The sequence below is a fragment of the Arctopsyche grandis genome, chromosome 1, assembly GCF_051622035.1.
Source record: "Arctopsyche grandis isolate Sample6627 chromosome 1, ASM5162203v2, whole genome shotgun sequence".
Classification (NCBI taxonomy): domain Eukaryota; kingdom Metazoa; phylum Arthropoda; class Insecta; order Trichoptera; family Hydropsychidae; genus Arctopsyche; species Arctopsyche grandis.
In genome coordinates, this window is record NC_135355.1 from 26,128,164 (window position 1) to 26,149,622 (window position 21,459).

The 21,459-nt window shown below is 32.5% G+C and overlaps 2 protein-coding genes across 3 annotated transcripts; one reads left to right on the forward strand and one right to left on the reverse strand.

Moving 5' to 3' along the window:
- The first annotated feature begins 5,624 nt into the window (after positions 1-5,624).
- On the forward strand, positions 5,625-9,859 carry LOC143911029 (collagen and calcium-binding EGF domain-containing protein 1-like). The gene is made up of 7 exons (XM_077429742.1): positions 5,625-6,106; positions 7,977-8,102; positions 8,197-8,482; positions 8,563-8,785; positions 8,860-8,969; positions 9,039-9,208; positions 9,290-9,859. The coding sequence occupies exons 1-7, from the start codon at positions 5,955-5,957 to the stop codon at positions 9,666-9,668; spliced, it is 1,446 nt and encodes a 481-aa protein (XP_077285868.1). The 5' UTR covers positions 5,625-5,954; the 3' UTR covers positions 9,669-9,859.
- An 18-nt stretch (positions 9,860-9,877) lies between these two features.
- epsilonCOP (coatomer subunit epsilon) lies at positions 9,878-11,774 on the reverse strand. 2 transcript variants are annotated; one of them, XR_013260524.1, is made up of 7 exons: positions 11,552-11,774; positions 11,118-11,312; positions 10,952-11,043; positions 10,712-10,877; positions 10,422-10,646; positions 10,066-10,307; positions 9,879-10,028 (listed from the first exon to the last, which is right to left on the reverse strand). XR_013260524.1 is itself a non-coding variant. In XM_077429756.1 (6 exons), the coding sequence occupies exons 1-6, from the start codon at positions 11,651-11,653 to the stop codon at positions 10,179-10,181; spliced, it is 909 nt and encodes a 302-aa protein (XP_077285882.1). In that variant the 5' UTR covers positions 11,654-11,774; the 3' UTR covers positions 9,878-10,178. The 2 variants fall into 2 exon arrangements, 1 of the variants encoding a protein (XP_077285882.1); XM_077429756.1 differs by having other exon boundaries at positions 9,878-10,307.
- Between the last annotated feature and the right edge of the window lie 9,685 nt (positions 11,775-21,459).

Below are 21,459 nucleotides of genomic sequence, written 5' to 3' on the forward strand. Positions count from 1 at the left end.
TTTCGAAATGTAATATAAAATTTCGAAAGAGACTTTGTATGTAAGTATGTATACATATATGCAAGTATTTTTGGTTAGGAACTTCGTAAACAATACAAAGTTTATATTAGCCAGCAGCATCGCTCGGTCGCTAAGCTTTTGCCTAACACCGAGAGGCGCCGGGTTCGATCCCATGAGCTGACCTCGATTGAAAAAGAATTTTTCTAGATTATATCTGTAGTGCTGCTGGTCAGAACTGGATATTTGTGACTCCAGATCGATCGTTACCTATCAGAGTTTGCCAATTTCTCTGATTTCATTGTTGAAACGGTTCCCGGAAAAAAAAAATTGGCTAAAAATCCTTCCTACCTATTATGTCACCACTATTTGAAGTATGATTGATGTACAAATAAAATGTATGTACAATTCATAGATGTCTCGTTAATTTGCAAGTTTTCAGTGTCTCATAATTCAGCGACTTGTATAAAAAAAATGCTGTATTGTTTGTAATTGGCCAGGAAGGCGCATTGGGGTTTATCTGTAAGGTCTTCCTGGTATAAAATGTAATAAAAAATAAATAAATAAAAATTACGACAGTTCAATTGCTTAAATATTATATTTTTTTCGCTTCAAATAAATTTAATAAAATAACAAATGAATATTTACTATTAGATTAGCAATGTTTAAGCTGTTTATATTAACCGCTTAGACGCCCAGCCGACGCGCTGGGCGTACAATTGAGGTCTACGTGACGAGACAGAATGTTAAACGACAGAAAACGCAAATATCGGAAGGCAAAGATCGAAAATCGAAAGATCTTAAGTCGAAAGATCAAAAAAAAATGGTGCATGGTAAACGGTACATACTCACGTATGTACATACTCACTTAATTTGCACGAGCAGGATACAACAGGAACAAGAGGAACATGCTTTTCCTCCCGTATTCTGCGCGTGCACATTAATACGGGAGGAAAAGCCTGTTCCTCTTGTACCTGTTGTATCCTGCTCGCGCAAATTATTTTTGATCTTTCGATTTTCGATCTTTGCCTTCCGATATTTGCGTTTTCTGTCGTTTAACATTCTGTCTCGTTATAGAGACCAGTACAATTGATACGGCTGTTTGCGCCTTAAGGCGCGTTGGGCGTTCAAACGGTTAAAAATACTGAGCGAAGCCGGGTAAAGCAACTATTATATATATATATATATATATATATATATTAGAAGACGTGTTCTTGAAACAATAACAGTTTTTGGAATAAAATAGATACTATTTTTAAATACTTTGTAAAATAGGTATTAATTTCATTTATTCTCGGCTTAGGAATATATTGTGGACAATGATAATAATTTGTAAGTTGTAAATTTTGGTGGCAAATGCCCATTTCGGGGCCCTCAAGATTCGGGGGCCCCAAGGGCGCGATTATTTTCGATGTATGATAAATCGCCATTGATTATACATATGTACATAGATTAAATAGTCTCGCATTGCTGACCATTGAACAAAAACACGCAACTAAAATGGAGTTCAAATAACTTATTAGTGATTTTTCAAATCTGAAATAGAGAAATAAGACTGCGTACGACGAATTTGGCTGCAGTATTTTTTCACATAAAAATACTGCAGCCATATTCGCCATATGTGGTGCAATATGAGCCGAAACATATCATATCGCATCACATTTTGTAATTTGCTTTGCTAGATTAAGCTGCCGGCGTACATTAGTACACTGACTCGTCATTGTATTGGAAATAGCTTTAGCTTTAGCCGAGAACAAATAAAATGATTAATATTATTGAGTCATATCATTTCGATTTTTGCCGATACTCACGAACAGTGAGCACTCTGAAGGACGCTGTAAAGCCTATGGAATGTTTGTTTAAATTATGTAAATACAATGTACATAGTCCTCATAAATCGGGATTGATCCTGTTTGCTTGGAGCCTTGTATATATGTATGTAGGTTGATCGGCAATCAAGACAGTGCTTCTTGAATATGTACTTCCTTTCAGTATAACAAATGACTGCAGAATATCAGACTATTAATTGTGTTTGTGAGCGTCGTCACTGACGACTCGTCAGTGTCATCACTTGAAGATTGTCAACAAGTAAATCAGAAGACTAGTCTATGTCTCTATGGTAATTGGACTATTCGTCACATTGTGGTGGTCACAAAGACAATTTTTGCCATGAAAATCGCGAATACACAATATTTGGCACTCAAGTTCTCGTTGGTATGATAGTTATCGTTAGTATGATGGACTTTTCGGCTGCCAGATGTTCCGCTATAGAGATTTTAGTGACTTTGTGACGAGTGCATAGTGACCAGTAATCACCGAACCAGTCTCTATGACTTCTAGATTATATATTAAAAATTATAAATGTTTACAAACTAAATAATTCCGCATTGCAGGCCATTGAACACTTACAAATGTCGAAAGTAGAGCTTAAAACACTTATTGGTGATTTTACAAAGCCTTCAATTGAGAAAGAAGAATTTTTAAAGCCATTTAAATATCAACAAATGATTGAAATTATTTCATCTCATATTTTTAAAAATCACATGAAAGGGGGTGGGTGGGTGCTTCCATAATATTTGCATGAAGGCCCAAAATTCCTAGCTACGCCACTGTGAGTAAGCTCAATAGCTCAGCATATTAGGAATTGAATCATAATTGCCCAGGGTCTCTGAGCACTCATAAGAGCATACACACATGTGGTTGAAAGTTTATGCACACATAAAAAGTTCACATAAACTTACGCGTTTTGTGTATTGCTGGATGCATTAATTTCATTTCTAGGATTCTCAATTTGCATTGCACGAAACACTAAATTTTTCATATTAAGTTCAACCATCATAAACTGATAATAGAATTGCTTATCTCTCCAATGAAATGTTCAAATGTACATACATAACATACATACTTGCCATGTCATATGATTGTAATTTCATGTTATCTACTATAAATAATTCAATTTAGAAAAAATACTCAATTTTTTTATAAAAATTTATTCGAAAACTGGCATATTAATAGTATGCTTACAAGCTTTTAAATGCACTTGGCATTCTTAAAGCACTTGAGACTTGTTTCTTTAGAAGTTTAGTTTTACTTTTAACCAAGTGCTAGTGTGAATGATAACCAATTTGTTATTTGCGAGGCCTTTATACGTGAAGTAAAATTTAATAAAACCACTGATATTTTCAAATTCCTTAAAATGGCATCGACGCAGACAATATATGTACATATATGGCAACAAATTAAATGGCAAATATTTTAATCAATTTCGGTAAGTATATAAATCAGTTATCGGCCAGTATTTTATAAACAAAAATTATCAGTATTATATTGTTGCGTAGGGGTGGGTTAAGGATCCTAATAAAAGGACAAAGTCGCTTCACAGCATTTATTGGGTGATTAAGGAGATACACGCACCGCCAGTGCTTCGTCCAGAATGCCTTGATATGGCCTAAGTAACTGCTTATAAAAGGCAGGTCGCTCACTGCATCTTCGACGTCCGTTTACTTCCCCATTGTTTAGGCACGTACACGGACATGCAGTCCCACGGTCCAAGGCACGCAGTCCCACGCTTTCACGCTGTCAGTTCTGAGAACTCTAATGGGAAGCAACCGAGTGCCGTTAGTAACGGCCCGTTACCAACCACTTAGTCAATTCAGGGGTCTCCATTGTTAGCCGAATGCACTTAAGCCTAGAGATAATCCTTGAAACCAATTATGTCAAACGGCGCGCCGTTCATAAAAATGTTAAACGGTCAGTATGAAACTAATAACTGGTCAGAATAAAAGGTCAGTATAAAACAGCAAAGGATCAGCATAAAATAGTAAAGGGTCACTATAAAACAATAAACATCATTTTCCCACTTTTCTGTCGACTGTAAAAACCTCTCCCGAAAGATTTCCTCTTCCAAACGTTTCCAATAAATTATTGGTGGAAGGTGGGTGTATTCCTATATACTAATTTGATGTATACTTCATACTAAATTTAATGGGTTGAGAGCCATTGTGAGATCATATAAGTTTTATGCTTAGGTGATTATTGCGCAAAAAGCAATCTCGCGCAAGTCACTGAAATCTCGACCACGGAACATCTGGCACCCAAAAACTCCATCAATCGAAATTCATCCACGCGAAATATTTTACTAAAGAAACTCGAGTGCCAGATGTTCCATGATCGTGATTTTAGTGTATGATATTTAGGAATAATCCGTTTACCAAGTTACATATACATACATATGTATGTATAAACATACACAATTTAAAAATTTTGTATACTCGTGTGCTATCTCTAAAATGAATGAAATTAGCTATTTCTCACATAGTGTTATCTCTAATGCAATTTAATTTGTGCAAAATAAAATTCAACACATACATATAAGTTTTAATTAAGAAAGAGTCAATAAATTCCACTCTAATCTTTCACAGAATATTAAAATGCACACAAATACAATATACGAGTTGTTGGAAAACCATTTATTTACTATTTGTATTAACAAAATGATTATACATTTATATATGTATATATAATTCAAAACTTTCAAGCTTATCACTAAACTAGTAGCCTGTGCACTCGGTAAAATATCGCAGTTCGGATCAACGGAATTAATAATTTAAAATTAAAAGTTTTTTTGTCGGCCAATGAGCGAAGTGATATACTACGTCTCTTTCCACGATATACGATTCCAAGGGGAAAAAGAGAGACGGAGCATGGTGTTAACAGCGAGTACTTCATAAAAACGCACGCACGCACGCATTAGGGCGAAAACGTGGAACGTGATTTTTTTAGATACTTTTAAACATGCGAAAAAAATGGGCCGTGCCTTGCACATATTCATGGAGCGCCCCACTTCAAAATGACCCCCTGGAGTGTTTTTGGTCAAATTGTATCCTTGTATATATCCTTGCTGGACAGTGATCGATAACGGTGTATCCCATATTTGAAGAAATGTAGGAGAACTTGTCGACGTTCACGTGCCACGTTCCGTGCTGTGTATTATTATATAATATAAGAAGATTCTCTGAAAATTTCACCATCCAGTTGAGTTAAGACTTACCCATTCGTTTTCGATTTCTACAAATGTACATATCTAATTTTAATAAATCATATTCCAAATATTTTCTTAATTCATTTTCTTTTTTTTCTTATTTCCTTCTACAGGTTCGGCGATTACTAGTCAAATGTGAACCAGTCACAGGACACCCGGTCGCTCTAGATCGGTCACACGTGATCACCCGTCAAACTAAAACTGGTCACGAGAAAACTGGTCACACCCTAAAATCGGTCATTTTTTTTCTCATGTTTAAAAGTATCTAAAAAAATCACGTTCCACGTGCATCGCTGTGTGTTTTCGCCCCAATGCGTGCGTGCGTGTGTTTGTACGAAGTACTCGCTGTAGTCCGTTTACCCCTTCTACAATCCATATATGTACATAATCTTTCATTCACATGTTTTGAACTCTCTTGTTTCAACTTTTTTACTCGTTCCACTCTATATATCTCTAAATTAAATAAAGTAAAAAGGTAATTTGGTAAAAATCTTCAAAAAAGAAAACTTTCAAATGCTAGTAAGAATATAAAGTTTATCAGCTAGTCTGGTAATACAGGACGCGTATTTCAATGGGATAAAGGGCCACTTGTTTCTCATCCACTCAATGTGCCGAGCATTTGCGCTCAGTGTTAACATAAACAGGGATCTGCAATTAAAACGCTAGTGGGGAAAAAAAACTAAGGCGCGTCTGTCGCCTCTAATGATGACATGACATCACCAGCTGGCGTCGTGTCCTTAGGCCATTCCAGAACTGAGCCATCGTTTGAACGGATCGGCCGCCTATGGTTCCCGAGGGATAGCAGATCCTTGTCTTTGTCTTCGGACCTCCATCTGCCGACTATCACCGTTTGCCCGGAGTAATATCACAATGTAGTGTAGACACACGAGTTTTCATTTCGAGTTTCGTTGTTGTCATGGCAAAAGTCTTCCTGTTGATCTGCTCCATCACCTGTGTGGTCAATTCATTATTGACCAATGCCGCTGAGCAAGAAGTTCCAGTTCCAATCAGCGAAGATGACGATGGCTTTCCAATGAACTCATTGGGAGATTTCGAACCTGCAAATTCGTAAATACAGATTTTTTTTTATTTTCTCTTCGCTTTTCTTTTCTTACTTTATCTATGTACGTAGTAACAATAGATGGAGTTTTGTGATCATGCGAAAATTCGAACTTGAGATATTGACTGTTTCGAACTCAGAATCAGTGAATCTGTGTGTGTTTCTGTGTATTTTGGGGATTTTTTGAACACTGTTAGTCCTATCGAACTGAAACTGAAAATTCTTATCGACACAACGTAAATTTTTTTCAAATTTTTAAGTTGACCGGAAATGGTACCTCCCCTTATAGGTGTCTTTTTTTTTAAGTTTTTGAATTCAATTATCTCCCAAACCGCTAACTGAATCGGACTGAAATTTTTTTTTTACATTTTTTTACATAAATTATAAATTTTATAACCTAATATTTTTATTTGAACAGGAAGTAGTACTTTTACTCTAGATAATCGAGGTTTTTTATGTTTTTCTCAAAAACCTTTTGGTTTATTGAACTGAAATTTCATATCTAAAAGTTTAAGCTTAATACCAAGTTATGTATATAATTTGGTAAGTATCCGTCGACCGGAAGTGACAGTTTACTCTTGTTCGATTTTTATTCTACTATTTTTTTCGACCCCTTAAACATATGTGCTCTTCACGAAAAAATTCAAGTATAATTCTTGTATCAATGTGATGAAAATAAAAGAAAATCATTACATTTAATAAACCGGAATTGGGATTTTTTCCTCTTAGAAAAGTCAAAAATGTCGTGACCTCGATTCTTTCCACACCCCTGAACGTATCAAAGTGAGGTTTTGGTCATAATTCGTAAACCGGAAATAGTATTTTATTTTAAAACAATATTTCATTATTTTATTTTAACCTCTTAAATTATTTTTATTTTCTTGATATTTAATTTATATAATAATTCTTATACATATTCCTCAAATACATAGGTAAAGTCATGGGTTGGTCACATCCGAATTTTTTTAAACTATGTATGTACATATTTAGAATGGACTATCTTTTGAAATCGTTATTTCTAATTTTCTTCATTGTTTTAATCTAAATGGAGAAAAAAATCGTAGATAACCACTACTCATCAATTAAATGCAATTTTAGAGTTCTTTGAGAAGTTTGACAATTTTTTTCAAATGGGCGATTTGCTTTAAAGCAGGGTTTCAAAGTTCAAAATTTCAGGGTTCCAAATTTACCGACTCCGACTCCAACTTTTTGTTATGATTCGACTCCAACTTAAACGATTTTAGTGAGATCGACTTTTTTCGCCAACGTATAAAATCATTAGTAATGATAATAATAGCGATTTTTTACGACTCCGACTCCACTTAAATTGCTCCGACTACAGCCACGCTTTAAAGCGATTTATTTTTGAGGTTCAATAGTTACTCCTTAGTTAGGTACTGGAAAAAATCTTTGAAAATTAAAGTACAATCAGACAAGTGTCTTAAGAATCCTGTAGTCAATTCAATTTTAACTTTGTATTAAAATTGACATCTCAAATAAAGAAATTTTGCAGTATTTTAAATAAAATTTTAGACAAAAAAGTCTATCAATGTAGCCAACTATGTACATACATACGTATGTAGATTATTTTATTATAATAAAAATCAAATATTTTATTATTATAATAAAAATCAAACCGTATTTAATTTCATTGGTGTAAGCTCAGTTTTCTTTAATCTTCAATATCGTTTCTTGTGACCCAGTTATTTTTATTGTATGAAATTTATGTACATATTATAATTATTTACTATCAAAATACAAATACATACATATTTACATATTTCTCTTATAGGTATCGACCAATATATGTACATATGAAAATAACTATGTAGTATAAACTGAAATGATATTGTTAATTTACGCTAGTTCATTTTACAGGCCCGAAGTATTGCAATGTCCTTCAGACAATTTAATAACGTCTCGTCACAAGTGCAAAGTTGGCGATGAATGGGTCGACTGCACCAGAAAACACTGCTGTAAAGACTACACTTATATTGCAGGAAAGTATGTGTAAACTCAATGCATCCATATTTAATCCCTATTATTATTTAAATTGATATTTTTAAGTTCTAAATCACACAAACTACATATTCAACAGATGCATATCGAAAGAAACAGATCCGTGCAGCTTGGATTTGTGCGAACAAAAATGCACAGTGTACCTACAACGAGTCATATGCACATGTCATCATGGTTTTCGCTACAGTTCCTACAATCAACAACATGGAATTAAGCCTGTATGCGTAGACATTGATGAATGCATTGATAACAATGGTGACTGTGAGCAACATTGCATTAATGAAGTAGGGGGGTATCGCTGCGCTTGTAACGAAGGTAACATTATTAACGAAGACAATCACACTTGTGATTCCGAGGATAATATGGTAAAAAAAATTAAGGTGGACTTTATTTATCGATGGAAATGTAACATAAAATGGTACTATATTTTAATTTGAAAATTTAGGTAAACATAACTAACCCAGTAGCGGCAGCCATGAAGGAAAGATGCTACGCTAATTGTGAAACCGTTTCTCGCCTTCATGAACAAATTAGGACTTTACACGAACATGTTTCTGCTTTAAACACAGCGGTGAGACTTTCGTCGTTTGCCAGTGGACCACCAGGTCCACCGGGACCACCTGGATCACCTGGTCGTCCGGGTCCAATTGGGGTTAAGGGAAATTCTGGTAACTACTCCCAAAAATTCTTTAATTCTATTTTCAAACTAATGTTTGCTATGCGTCAATTCATTTGTTAACAGGTTTCTATGCACCAAAACCAAACAGCGATTCCAGTGATGTTGCACATAATCTTTTGGATACTTTTGTATCTACGTCTAATGGTTATTGTAAATGTCAAAGAGGACCCATGGTAAATAATAGAAAAAGTAAGTAAAAGCTAATAAATTATATTAGAGATTGACAACAAAAATAATTTCAGGGTCCTCCGGGAGCACCAGGTTCAGAAGGTCCCAAAGGTTCTACTGGCGTAAAGGGATCAAAAGGAGCCCGAGGTCAAAGAGGATCTTTCGACTTTATTCTTTTGCTTCTAGCGGATTTGCGTCATGATATTATCAACCTTGAAAATAAAGTTTATGTTACGGGTGAAAGGTAATACACCAATATTAAAATTGCACATATACATTAATAAGCTTACATAATTACATTAAAATAAATTTAAAACTCATACAGCCCACCAAAATTTAATCTTCAATACGCATGGAGGAAACAGAAAATGAAGGGAAAAAATAAAATAGCACATAATGATAAGACATTGGGGGCGTATTCAGCGCCTGTTATTCAACAGTCTGGCGTCACCATTACTAGCAATGGTGAATTAGGTCAAATAGAGAGAAGTTCTCAAAAATTTCCCAACAAACTTAAAGGCGAAACCGCCCACGAGAATTATATGGAACACTTGGAAAAAGTGATTAAGCATAACTTTATGGACAGCACAACTGAACTTTCAATGGCAACCATGAGAATCATGGCTTCAACTGATGCAAGTGATGAAGAGGAGAACGATGATGATGATGATGATGATGATGGAGATTATGAATATAACAATTAAATATTTATTGTCATATTCTCTTCAAAATAATACTTCAATGAAATCAATATTATCATTATTCTAATTTCATGTTTTTTGTTTGTATTAGGTAAATATGATATAATGTGAGTCTAAATATTTGAAAATGTACATATGTATGTACAAATAATAATAATTAAAAGGAACATGGATATTTAAACACAATATTTTCCAAAAAAAAATTAAGATTTCAATTATTATATTAAAACATTTGCAGCTTTGTATTTTATTTATTATTATATTTATAACTCATTTTAATGTTACATTGTACTTATTTTCGTGTCAATGAAATTTGTTTTATAAAATATAAATATTATAAAGTATTATGTATGTATATTATAACTTATGTAAAATACTTATTGAGGAATGTTAAAAATACAAAATGAGAAAACTTATTCCATGTTTTTGTTTATAACATATAATTCATTAGATACATGAATTTAAAAATTTAAGACAAAAAAAGTTTTTAGTAGCAAAAAGCAATATTAAGAATTAATTAATTATAGCTGGTCTATATTGTGAAGTTAATCGCTTGAATTCCTCTTCTTTATTTAGATAATCTGCGATGAATGGATGCTTATCTGTCGAGTCTAAAACTTGTGAAATATAACGATTTGTGACCTGGAAAGCCATATTATGACGTTAATTGTAATTGATTAATTAGTTAGTTATTATTTTTGAGTTCGAAGAAAAGCAATTGATTCCATTTTAAATACAATCAATCACGATAATCACCTCAGGGGTTTTTCCGGTCTGCTGAGCTGTAGCAGCAGCGGCGATAAGTAAATCGGCAGATGTTGGGTCTCTAGCTAAAGCATCTAGAGCAGCAGCCTCGGCTTCAGGCCAACTACCTCGTCCTGCTTGCGCTCCAGCCAGACCACTTCCTAGACAAGCTGACATGGGAAATTTATCGCATAGCTCTTGATAAATGTAATAAGCGTCTTGAAGTTTAGCACCGCCCTGAAAAAATATTCAATAAATATTCCACTTTAAAAAACAAAAAATATTTTGAATAGAAACCATACTTGAACGAGGAGTAGCCAAGCTTGAGCTAATTGAGTGAGTGTTGCATCATCATCTTTATCCTGCATCATTTTAAGATGTCTGCGGGCCAAATCAGGTCTATTGAAAGCCAAAAGTACTTGCAGACCGTATGCAAGAATTTCTAAAGATTCAGTCCCATGAAGAACCCTTTAAAATAAAGAAACACCAAGATAACATTATTAATTCAAATATATTCCAAGAAATTTGATGTTTGATAAAACCTCAAAGCTGCTTCCAAGTTGTTTTCATGACAGTAAATTGTGGCAGCGGTTATCAAAAACAAGTCATTAGACAATTCACTTCCCTTAGCCACCTAAAACATGTGTACGTCACAAATCAAATTCACCATTTTTACATGCAACATACTAATAAACTATTTTACTCTACCTTTTCATCAATCGATGACACAATAGTTTCACCTTTAGATGGGTTAGAAAAATACTCCGCCAATGTCTTCAAAGGAAGTAATTTCGGATTTGATGAATTGTTGATTTCGTGTAATACGATTCGGTAATTCTTTTGTGCAATATATGCCCTGTACATATATGCATCTCTTTCAAGAGCAAAATCAGAATTCGATGGCTAAAATGAATAGACATGTAAGAATTAAAACATTTACACATCTCGTTTCGATTTCTTTTTTAAAATTTTTAATACATGTGCAGTCAAAATTGCTTTGTAACTAATCTAATCTCAATTTTTACAAGGAGATGGCGACAATCAAACTGGTTCAAGTATGACATACGATCATAACCTCAATTGTACAAAATACACCGACGACATTCCAACAGCTCCATATATGACAAAATAAGATCCATTACCTTGAGATTCAACGCCTCATTGATACAAAGTTGAAAATTTCCGATGTAAAAGGCATTTCTAACTTCGAAAACCTCATCTACGTCCTGCTGCTGACGTGCCATTTTGACAGCTCACGCTCGTGCCTAACAACTGTATCTACGGCCATTCCCCATTACAACAACATCAGATGGTAAACGGACTACTAGTCATATGTAAATCAGTCACAGGACAACCGGTCGCTCTAGATCGGTCACACGTGATCACCCGTCACACTAAAACTGGTCACACCCTAAAATCGATCAACCAGTTTTCTCGTGGCCGATTTTAGGGTGTGACCAGTTGGTGTGACGGTGATCCCGTGTGACCGATCTAGAGCGACCGGTTGTCCTGTGACCGGTTCACATTTGACTAGTAATCACCGAACCCATCAGATATCGTTCAATATGAATCGATTATTTATTAACATTATGTATGTTTTAAAATAGAAACCGAACCGAAAACTTAAAAAATAAAATATAAATTTCAATTTACGTATTAATTCCAAGTCTGTTTGAGGCAATCAACTAAAAAGTGATGTATGTAACGCGATTCGGTAGTTATTCCGCACAGGGCGATTTCGGCGAGATCGCTTTGGTATGCCTAAATGCGTTGGATGATAATTGATAAGTAGAGGTAGGATAGTCACAGTGCTATCCATTGTTCGGCAAACCTTTAACAATGCATTTACAACCTTTGAACAATACACGGCCCCCTCAGGCTCCGGTGACTATTGATAAGTGATGGCTAAATACGGTGATAGAACATCAAATTTGGCCCGTATTAATAATGAAAAAATAAAAGCGTTTAAAAACAGTTAATACATACCGAGGATCCAATGTAGATTTTTATTTTATTAAAATAAAGTAACATAATCAAAAAAATATATATGTAATGTATTTACAAATAAATGTATGTTTGTTATAAATATTATAACAAACATACAAATTGCGTTATGGCATGTATTACGTAATAATTTAAAATACATAATACATACTTTAACCTACATATGTATATATTTTAGATAATGCATTTTGAACACGTATGAATTCGTCGACGAAACTTTTTTTGAATATGCTCTTACGCACTAATAGTGAATACTGATGTTTTATATTCCGTCAAACTGATTTATGAGGACTTTCTAAATTATTGACATATAACAATTGACTTTATGGGCGACAAGAAGATGAAGAATACTTTTCATTTAGAATTCTTAAGCGTAATTTTAAGAAAAGTGCATTTTGACCGTTTGTCGGCAAATCTCGAGTGCTCATATTCCAGGTAGTTGTCCCTTGCAATAGAACTTTTAAAACTTTTTTTTTAATTACCCATTTTCCGGTCTTGTACTTCTAAGAAAAATATTATATCTCTATTTAGTTTCTCTCCAATGATATACGATTATTTTGAAGAATAAGTCAGGGATATTTTTATCTTAAGGATACATTATTCATTGAGTCGATACGTTTATCCGAATAGATATACTTTTTTTTAAATTAAAATTTAGTTAAGGGTTAATAGCTTTTAAAATTTATTAATTTCATTTTTATGTTCAATATTTGAAAATTTTGATACAAATTGATGTATGTATATTTAGTGCGAGTACAAATATTATGTATAACGTAAGAAATCATTGCTTTCCATATGTATGTATGTATGTACTTATATGTATACATATACATATGCAATTATATTATATACCTCTTAATTTTTTCAATTTTGGAATTTTCATGTTTTATTTTATGCAAATAGAATGTCTATTCGCTAATTAATTAATTCTGTGCGCGCACATTAATACGGGAGGAAAAGCCTGTTCTTCTTGTTCCTGTTGTATCCTGCTCACGCAAATTAAGTGAGTATGTATCGTTAAGTGCAAATTAAGTGAGTATGTATGTATCGGTGCATGGTAATGCACCATTTTTTTTTTGATCTTTCGACTTAAGATCTTTCGATTTTCGATCTTTGCCTTCCGATATTTGCGTTTTCTGTCATTTAACATTCTATCAAGTCACGGAGACCGTTAAAATAGATATAAGATGTATTGTGAAGATAATTTAGTAATAATAAAAAGCATTAAAAAAAAATATATATATATATATATATATATATATATATATATATATATATATATATATATATATATATATATATAATATATGAGAAAACGCATATGAATGATATAAATAAATGCGAAAATACTTATAATGTACCTAAAGTTGCGATTACCAACAGTTGAGTATGGTTTGACAATAACAATTGTGTTCGTACTTCGTAGGTATACTTTCATTACAAAACTTTCAACACAATGAAATGGTCAAATGCAGCAAAAAATGGACACCTAAAATAACACAATCGACAAAAAAACATCTACCTAGAACTGTGAAGCTTTTTCACTACATGTCAGAACGTCGAACAGATTTTCAATGTATTGATTTGTGCGCAATAAAATTTATAAAAGAAAGAAAAAATATTAATATCTGTACATAGATTACAATTTTGTAATCTTACAAATATCCGAATTTTATATTATATCATTATAATCATTTTATATTGTACGTCAATTTAAATCTATGTAAATCAAATTATGTGATGAAAAGTCAGCGCTATTCAAACTAAGATCCCGTTTGCATGAACGCGACTGTTAGAATCGTATTCACGAGAATATCCCTTAATGCTTAATTTAATTTGAAATCTAGAACGGATTATTTAGAATCAATTTAATCTGATGTCAGATTCAACGAGACATCAGATTAAATTGGTTATAAAGGAGCGAATATCCTATCGACGCTGAATTAAAATTTTTGTAGATCACAAATCGAAATGAACTTGTGAATCGAACAAATATGTATGTACAATTAGTTGTATCATGCTTTGTCGAAGAATAAATAATATCTCGAATCTTGAGATTTTGTCACGTTTTGTGTTTTAAACGTAAATCCCCATTTCAAATTGAAATCAGTTTTTTTGTTGTTTCCATTCTGTACGCCCGGTCTCCGTGACGGGCCGGAATGTGAAATTACCGAAAACGCAAATATCGGAAGGCAAAGATCGAAAATCGAAAGATCTTAAGTCGAAAGATCAAAAAAAAATGGTGCATGGTACTCACTTAATTTGCGCGAGTAGGATACAACAGGAACAAGAGGAACAGGATTTACCTCCCGTATTCTGCGCGCGCACAGTAATATGGGAGGAAAAGCCTGTTCCTCTTGTTCCTGTTGTATCTTGTTCGCGCAAATTAAGTGAGTATGTACCGTTTACCATGCACCCTTTTTTTTTAATCTTTCGACTTAAGATCTTTCGATTTTTGATCTTTGCCTTCCGATATTTGCGTTTTCGGTCATTTCACATTCCAGCCCGTGAGGTAGACCTCTGTACGTCACATGCCAAATACGATAAAACCATTTAAATATATTTAAAAGGTATTTGAAAAAAATTCGACCGGGTGCGGTTCAAACACAGGACCGACACATTTCTTTTTTATTTTTTTTTATTTAATAAATTAATATGCCAACACCCATGCGATGATATTTCATCGGGTACAACACTAGTACCTACATAAGTATGTAAGTTAAGGTTTGTCAAAAATTTGATCTGCAAATATATGTATGTATATACATATATATATGCGTGTTTTTTACAATGCAGGGTAGCCATATGTCGTCGGACCTGATCCATGGTCTGCTGGTTCACAGCGGTAAACAAAACAAAGAGAAGGACCCAAAGCAAGAATCGACAGCTGCCGTTAACCACCTAGGCTCCCTCCATCGAATACCGGACCAACTGTATGTATTTGAGTACAAGGGCAACCCCCTCCCCCCACCTCCCTTTTCGTAAAACCATTCAAATTGAATTGCGACATCCGAATCTTTTGCCGCTATTATAATTTCAGTTGCGAATGTCGTTGCTTACCTTAGACCGGATCAATTCAACCGATGAGAGGTCATGAAGAGTTGCTATTGCTAACAAAGTGTTTTATATCTAGTTAAGGGTGACGCGACACCATTCTCATTAATAATATGCCATAAGGATCATGCTTCTAGCATATGTATGTATGTATTAGTGCTTCCAATCCCGGAAGGTTACTTCAGCACCGGGATTGCGGTGCTGGGAATTTTCGATCCCGGGATCCCGGTGCTAGCACCGGGATTTCAAATGTATAAGATAAAAAGTTCAATTGCATGTTTTCATATTTCAAAAACGTTCAATTGCATTTTGCAAACTCTCCCGATGTTTCACGCAAAATATATGTACTACCATATTGGCATACTAATTTTGAGAGTTTGGCTACATTCTTTAAATTTTCGGTTCGCATCCATAAATTTCTAAGAGTAAATAAAACACATCTGAAAATGTAATTAAACAAAGTAAAAAACATCGCTTTGATTCATTGATTCGTTTTTTACAAATAGTTTGTACCGTATAGTAATTATTCATCGAAACAATACACCTAATATAAAAAAAACTCCAATTACATTTACTTTATGTAAAAAATTCGGTTGTGATCAATCTACGACTTTATCTACATATGTATTTGAGGAATATAAGAAGGACAAAAAACAAAATTCGATAATCGAACATATGTATGTATATGTACATATACACGTTCACACATACCGGCTATGAGCGTTTTCAATACAAATTGAACACAAATGTATGAAAACTTACACAAGACTAAAGTTCTATTTCCTGCTTACGAATTCCGACCAAAACCTTGTCAACTCCATGTTAGTACAAAAAGAATACAAATATAAATTTTCAGCTAAATATTTTCAGGGCGTGGAAAGAATCGTTGTCACGGCATTTTTGACTTTTCTAAGAGAAAAAATCCCACCTGTTTTATTGTATGTAGTATTTTTCGCTAGCGGGCGTCAAAATGGGTCAGAGAAAACAAATGGACTATGATTGTCATTGCTCATCCCACTATTGTTCATTATATAATGTTGTTTTATGATTTTTCCTTATTATTTTTGTAAAAATAATATTTTTAAAGAAATTTTTCCAGCACCGTAATCCCGGTATTCAGACTAGTTTCAGCACCGGGATTCGCGGTACCAGAAAGCACCGGGATCCCGGGATTGGAGGCCTTAGTATGTATCTACATTAATCCGGAGCGAAAAACAAGAATTTTAGATTTCCGTAGACCTGGTGGAAAACTTGCGTCCTATCAAGGGAACGTTCAATTAAAAATTTCATCGATTTTTAATTTTAAACATTGTCTAAGCCTCCAACCAATCGATTCATGTCGACAAATTTTTTATCGACATGAAACGGCTTAATTTTTTTCATATACATATATCTTTTTTGAGAAAAGTTTTAATTAAAAAAAATCTATTTCAGTTTAAGTGAGTCATTTCTGGTTAGTTTTGGTTGATTAACGACAGTTAAAAGTCGCAGTTTCGCCCGAAAGTCCTCATATAAAGCGCGTCGCGCTCGCAATAGCTGTATGGGGGAAGCGTTATTTTCAGAAAATCGTCATTATTTTGAAAATAAAAGTCGTTTAGAGCTTCCTTGGGTATACATATACCTTTTATCAGAATATTTTATGTTACGATATCTTTCTAGATATATTTTCCTTTTATCGGAAAATTTACGAATTTTATGAAATGTGAAGAGGCTGAAATGATCTCTTTCAACGTAAAACATGACATTTTACGTCAAAATACATGAAATTTTACGTCATTTTAGCCTGCTTCTAGTTTTGACTGATAACGAAAATTCAAAGTCGATGTTTTACCAGGAACTCCGATACAAAGTGCACCACGCTCGTAACGGTCATTTCTATGACGGAGGTGGACTTTTCATAAAATCGTAATTTTTTTCGTAAAAATTCCCGTCATTATTTTGAATAGAAAAGTTGTCGACAGCTCGCTTAGTTGGTTGAATAGAATTAAGTATATGATTGAACAAATCTTTTCTCACAAACATAATAACGTATGTATATATATAATCTTACTTCAATGAAATGTACATATATTGATTCTTGATCGACACTTATGTTTTAGTAATTTATATCATCATCCGAAAATAGTAAGGTATCAGCTTCTAGTGTAATCGCGATGTGAACGATTTTTATCAAAGTGCTATGCTAATAATAATTGATAGCACTAGTACAAATACTATTCTAATGCTTGAAATATTTATAACTGGATTTAATATTAAATGATGTAATTACATGCTTATACTAGAATAGAATTAATTATTTTTTTATAATACGTATTATATTTTCCACAGTTTGGAAGTTTGTCTATCTGTGGATAATTCTATAGACAATGTATTAACTTTGCGCGATATTATTAATTTTAGCTTTAATCTTCATTTGACCTTTCAACGTTATTGTTACCTTTTCCGTGCAAGGTCAATTTTTTCATGATCAAAATATTCTACATACATATATTAATCTATATTATATTATAAATGTTACATTCAGTGACTACATACTACATGTATATGTTTGTATATATCGTTGGTTTAGTGGCAGAAGAAGTTTCAAGCTCTTTATTTTATGAACTAAATTATTATTCATTGAAATAACCATTATATGAAATGTGTTGATCATTTATGTATACGATTTAAGTATTACAAATTATTTTGTTAATAAGCGTTTTTCCAATAAAAAACGAGGACATAAATAAATTAATTTGTGTTAAATTCTTTAAATTACTTAAAAAAATAAATCGAATATGAATCAGTTAGTTTTTTCAAACGACAAAGCGTGTTGAAATTTATCGAGTTGCATTATTAGGTTAAAATAGTCAATTTTTGACATGAAGTTTTCTGCCACTAAACCGACGATATATTAATTTTGAAAGCCTCTTGCAAAATCCAGCAAATGGACTTTTTAAATGGTCATCTTCAGTAAAAACCTTGAATAGCTGCAGGCAAGGTTCGGACCTTCGAAAAAAATAGTAGGTATATGTTTAGTAGGTATACAAGCTGCATTTAGGAAAACCTAACGGTGCATTCTACGCACTTAAAGAGTATATAAGCGCTAAAATTCCATTTGTGAAATCTTCTGCAGGACTTTTATCCTCAAAAATACACACATATGTATGTATGTATGTATATCTTTAAAGATCTATAAAAATTACATGACCATTATAATGTGTACCCACGTATAAACACACTCACATGTACTGTACATGCAATATTCATCAGTTTATGAATCTTAAAACTTGTCATTTTTTCAATACATATTTTTATGCATCGCGAATAATAATAATACATACATATGTATGCATTTTTAAAAGTATCATGTTATAGATTACAATTTGTGAATACATACTACTTTTATTATCACAATGTTCCATTGAAATTATTACGACCTAATTTGTTTATTTCTTATCGGTTATCAGTTCATATAACAGCTGATTCTTTGAAAATATATAAACGACTATTTGTTTTGAATGCATTTCATCTGTAAAAATAATTCATACATATGTATAATATGTACATGATACATATGTAGATATACCAAATTTTGTCAGGGGTATTTCATATTACTATACGCATTAGTAATAGCGGCGATCATATTTTCTTCCCCCGAAAGAAGTCTTAATAAATGTATTCAATATGTATATGAATAATATATTTACAATTATCGGTCATTAACACATATAGATAGTTCTAATGTTCATATGTACATATACATATTTGTTTCCGATATGTACATGTTAAACCTGTTCAATAGAATTTCTAAAATACGCATTTGGGAGGTGAAAACCATGTATAAGATGATATACATATATTTAATGAAATATGATATAATGTATATAATGAAAATAATAAACGTTTGCAGAGCCGTACCAAATATTTTGGCGCCTTTGGCAAATATCAAATAAGCGTCCCTTTATGTATTTTTTTTTATTGATAGCTAAATTGCAAAAATATATGTAATTTAAGAAATAAATAATTGTTAAAATTTACTTTTAAGTGTGGTACTAATTTTTATTCGTGGTACTAATTTAACTAATCAAACTTAAAATTTGAATAAAAAACCTCGTCTATAGTTTTATTTTTCTCGCTTTTAAACTCATTAATGATATCGTCAAATTCAAAATATCCATATGATAAATAGTTCTCGGATCTTTATTTTCCAATATTTTTTTATTTGGTATTTAAAACATTTCAGTTCATTTAGTAATTTATCTTTGTCTATTTCTGGATATGCCGCCGATAGTATAATTCCTTTTTTTCTTCTAATTCTTCTATTGATAATGAAATTAAGCCTTTCCTGGTCAAAAAATTGATTTACTCCGCAATCTGTCGAATACAGTGTCAAATATTGTCAGAATGCAGAATTATCAAAGTTAATTAATAACGAATGTCGTCAATAAATGCATGCGATTATGTATTTTAGATTCGAAATAATTTTGAATGACATTGATATAAAAATCTGAATTTGTTCAACAATTTTCAAAACCATCGATCATTTTTATGCCGCCATTTAATGGATGTGCTCAAAATTTACGTAATTATGTAAACCTTTAATAAATGTGTTGTTCATATTGTATTTTTCGTCGTAAGAAAGTTTTACTTCACGTTCCAAGCACCCTTCAAATTTTAACGTCCTTGGCAAATGCCCCGTTGTCATTGTCTTGGTACAGTTCTGACCGTATGTATTAATATATATTTAATCTGGTAAAAAATCAAAATAATAAATCGCTTGAATATAAATTGAGAATTAAAATAGCATATATTTTTTAATTATTTAATATGAAAATTTAAAAAGAAGAAGTGAATTTAAATTATAACTACAATTAATATTTGTTATTTTTTTAATTTTAAATACTAATTGCAGGAACTTAAAAAACTGTTCAGCCCACGCATTTTGTAATCTTTATACATAATTTTTACTTGATGTTGCTTTCATTATTTCATATTGCTGTGTGAAATGTATTTAAAACATTTATAGTTGGATAATTTCAAGGTGATCTGATCTTATAAGTTATTATGTATGTACATACAAACACACATACAAGTTTATGTATTTTTCGCAGTACCGAGTTTCACGAAGATAGCCACTAAGCGAGTCATTTGAGTAGGCTAGGCACATTTTCTTTAGACGAATTTTAGGAATGTCATTATCGGAAATTGATTTTCACATTATGTAAAAAGTTAATATGAATTGAATTGTTGAATAGTAAAGTGAAGAAAATAAGTTCTGTAAAGAAGTTTCAAGTAACCGAGTATCATGGGAAAGCCTATTCAAACATACATACATATTTTGTAACGATGTTGTAATTTCGAATTCCTCTCAAGATTCAGTAATCATAGAAACATTCGAAAATTTGTCAAATCTAGAACTGGAGTAGCAATTACAAAATTTGATCGGTTGTGACCATTGGCGGACTCACCATACAAGCAACATTGCTTGATAGCAAGTAGGCCCCGCTATCTGTTCGAAAATATGGGCCCTCAGTAAAATTAAATCATTTTCCATTTTACGTGTGTAAAAATTTACAGGATATTGCACTTTAGGTATATCAACAAAACAAATGTCTTACGATATACACAAAGAACTAATACCTGCTTTTGCATTTGTATTGTCTTTCTTTTTTTTTCTTTTTTACTTTATCTGTTTCTTTTTTTAAAATCTTGATGTTTTTGTAATTTTACTTTTTTATATTACCATGTGGTGCTCACTGTAAATGGAATATTATATTTTCATTTGTGTTTATTATTATTTTTTGTCTCACTATACAACTTTCTTTTTATATTTTATTCTGTATGTGTGCCTATTTAAATAAATAAAGAATAAATATAACAATAACATCTGAGCTCAATTATAATTTTTTACAAAATACATACTACCTATATATCTAGTACAAATAGACAAACAAATGAAAATGAAAAGAATAAAAACTAAAATATGACTAAATAGGACAATGCATAATTA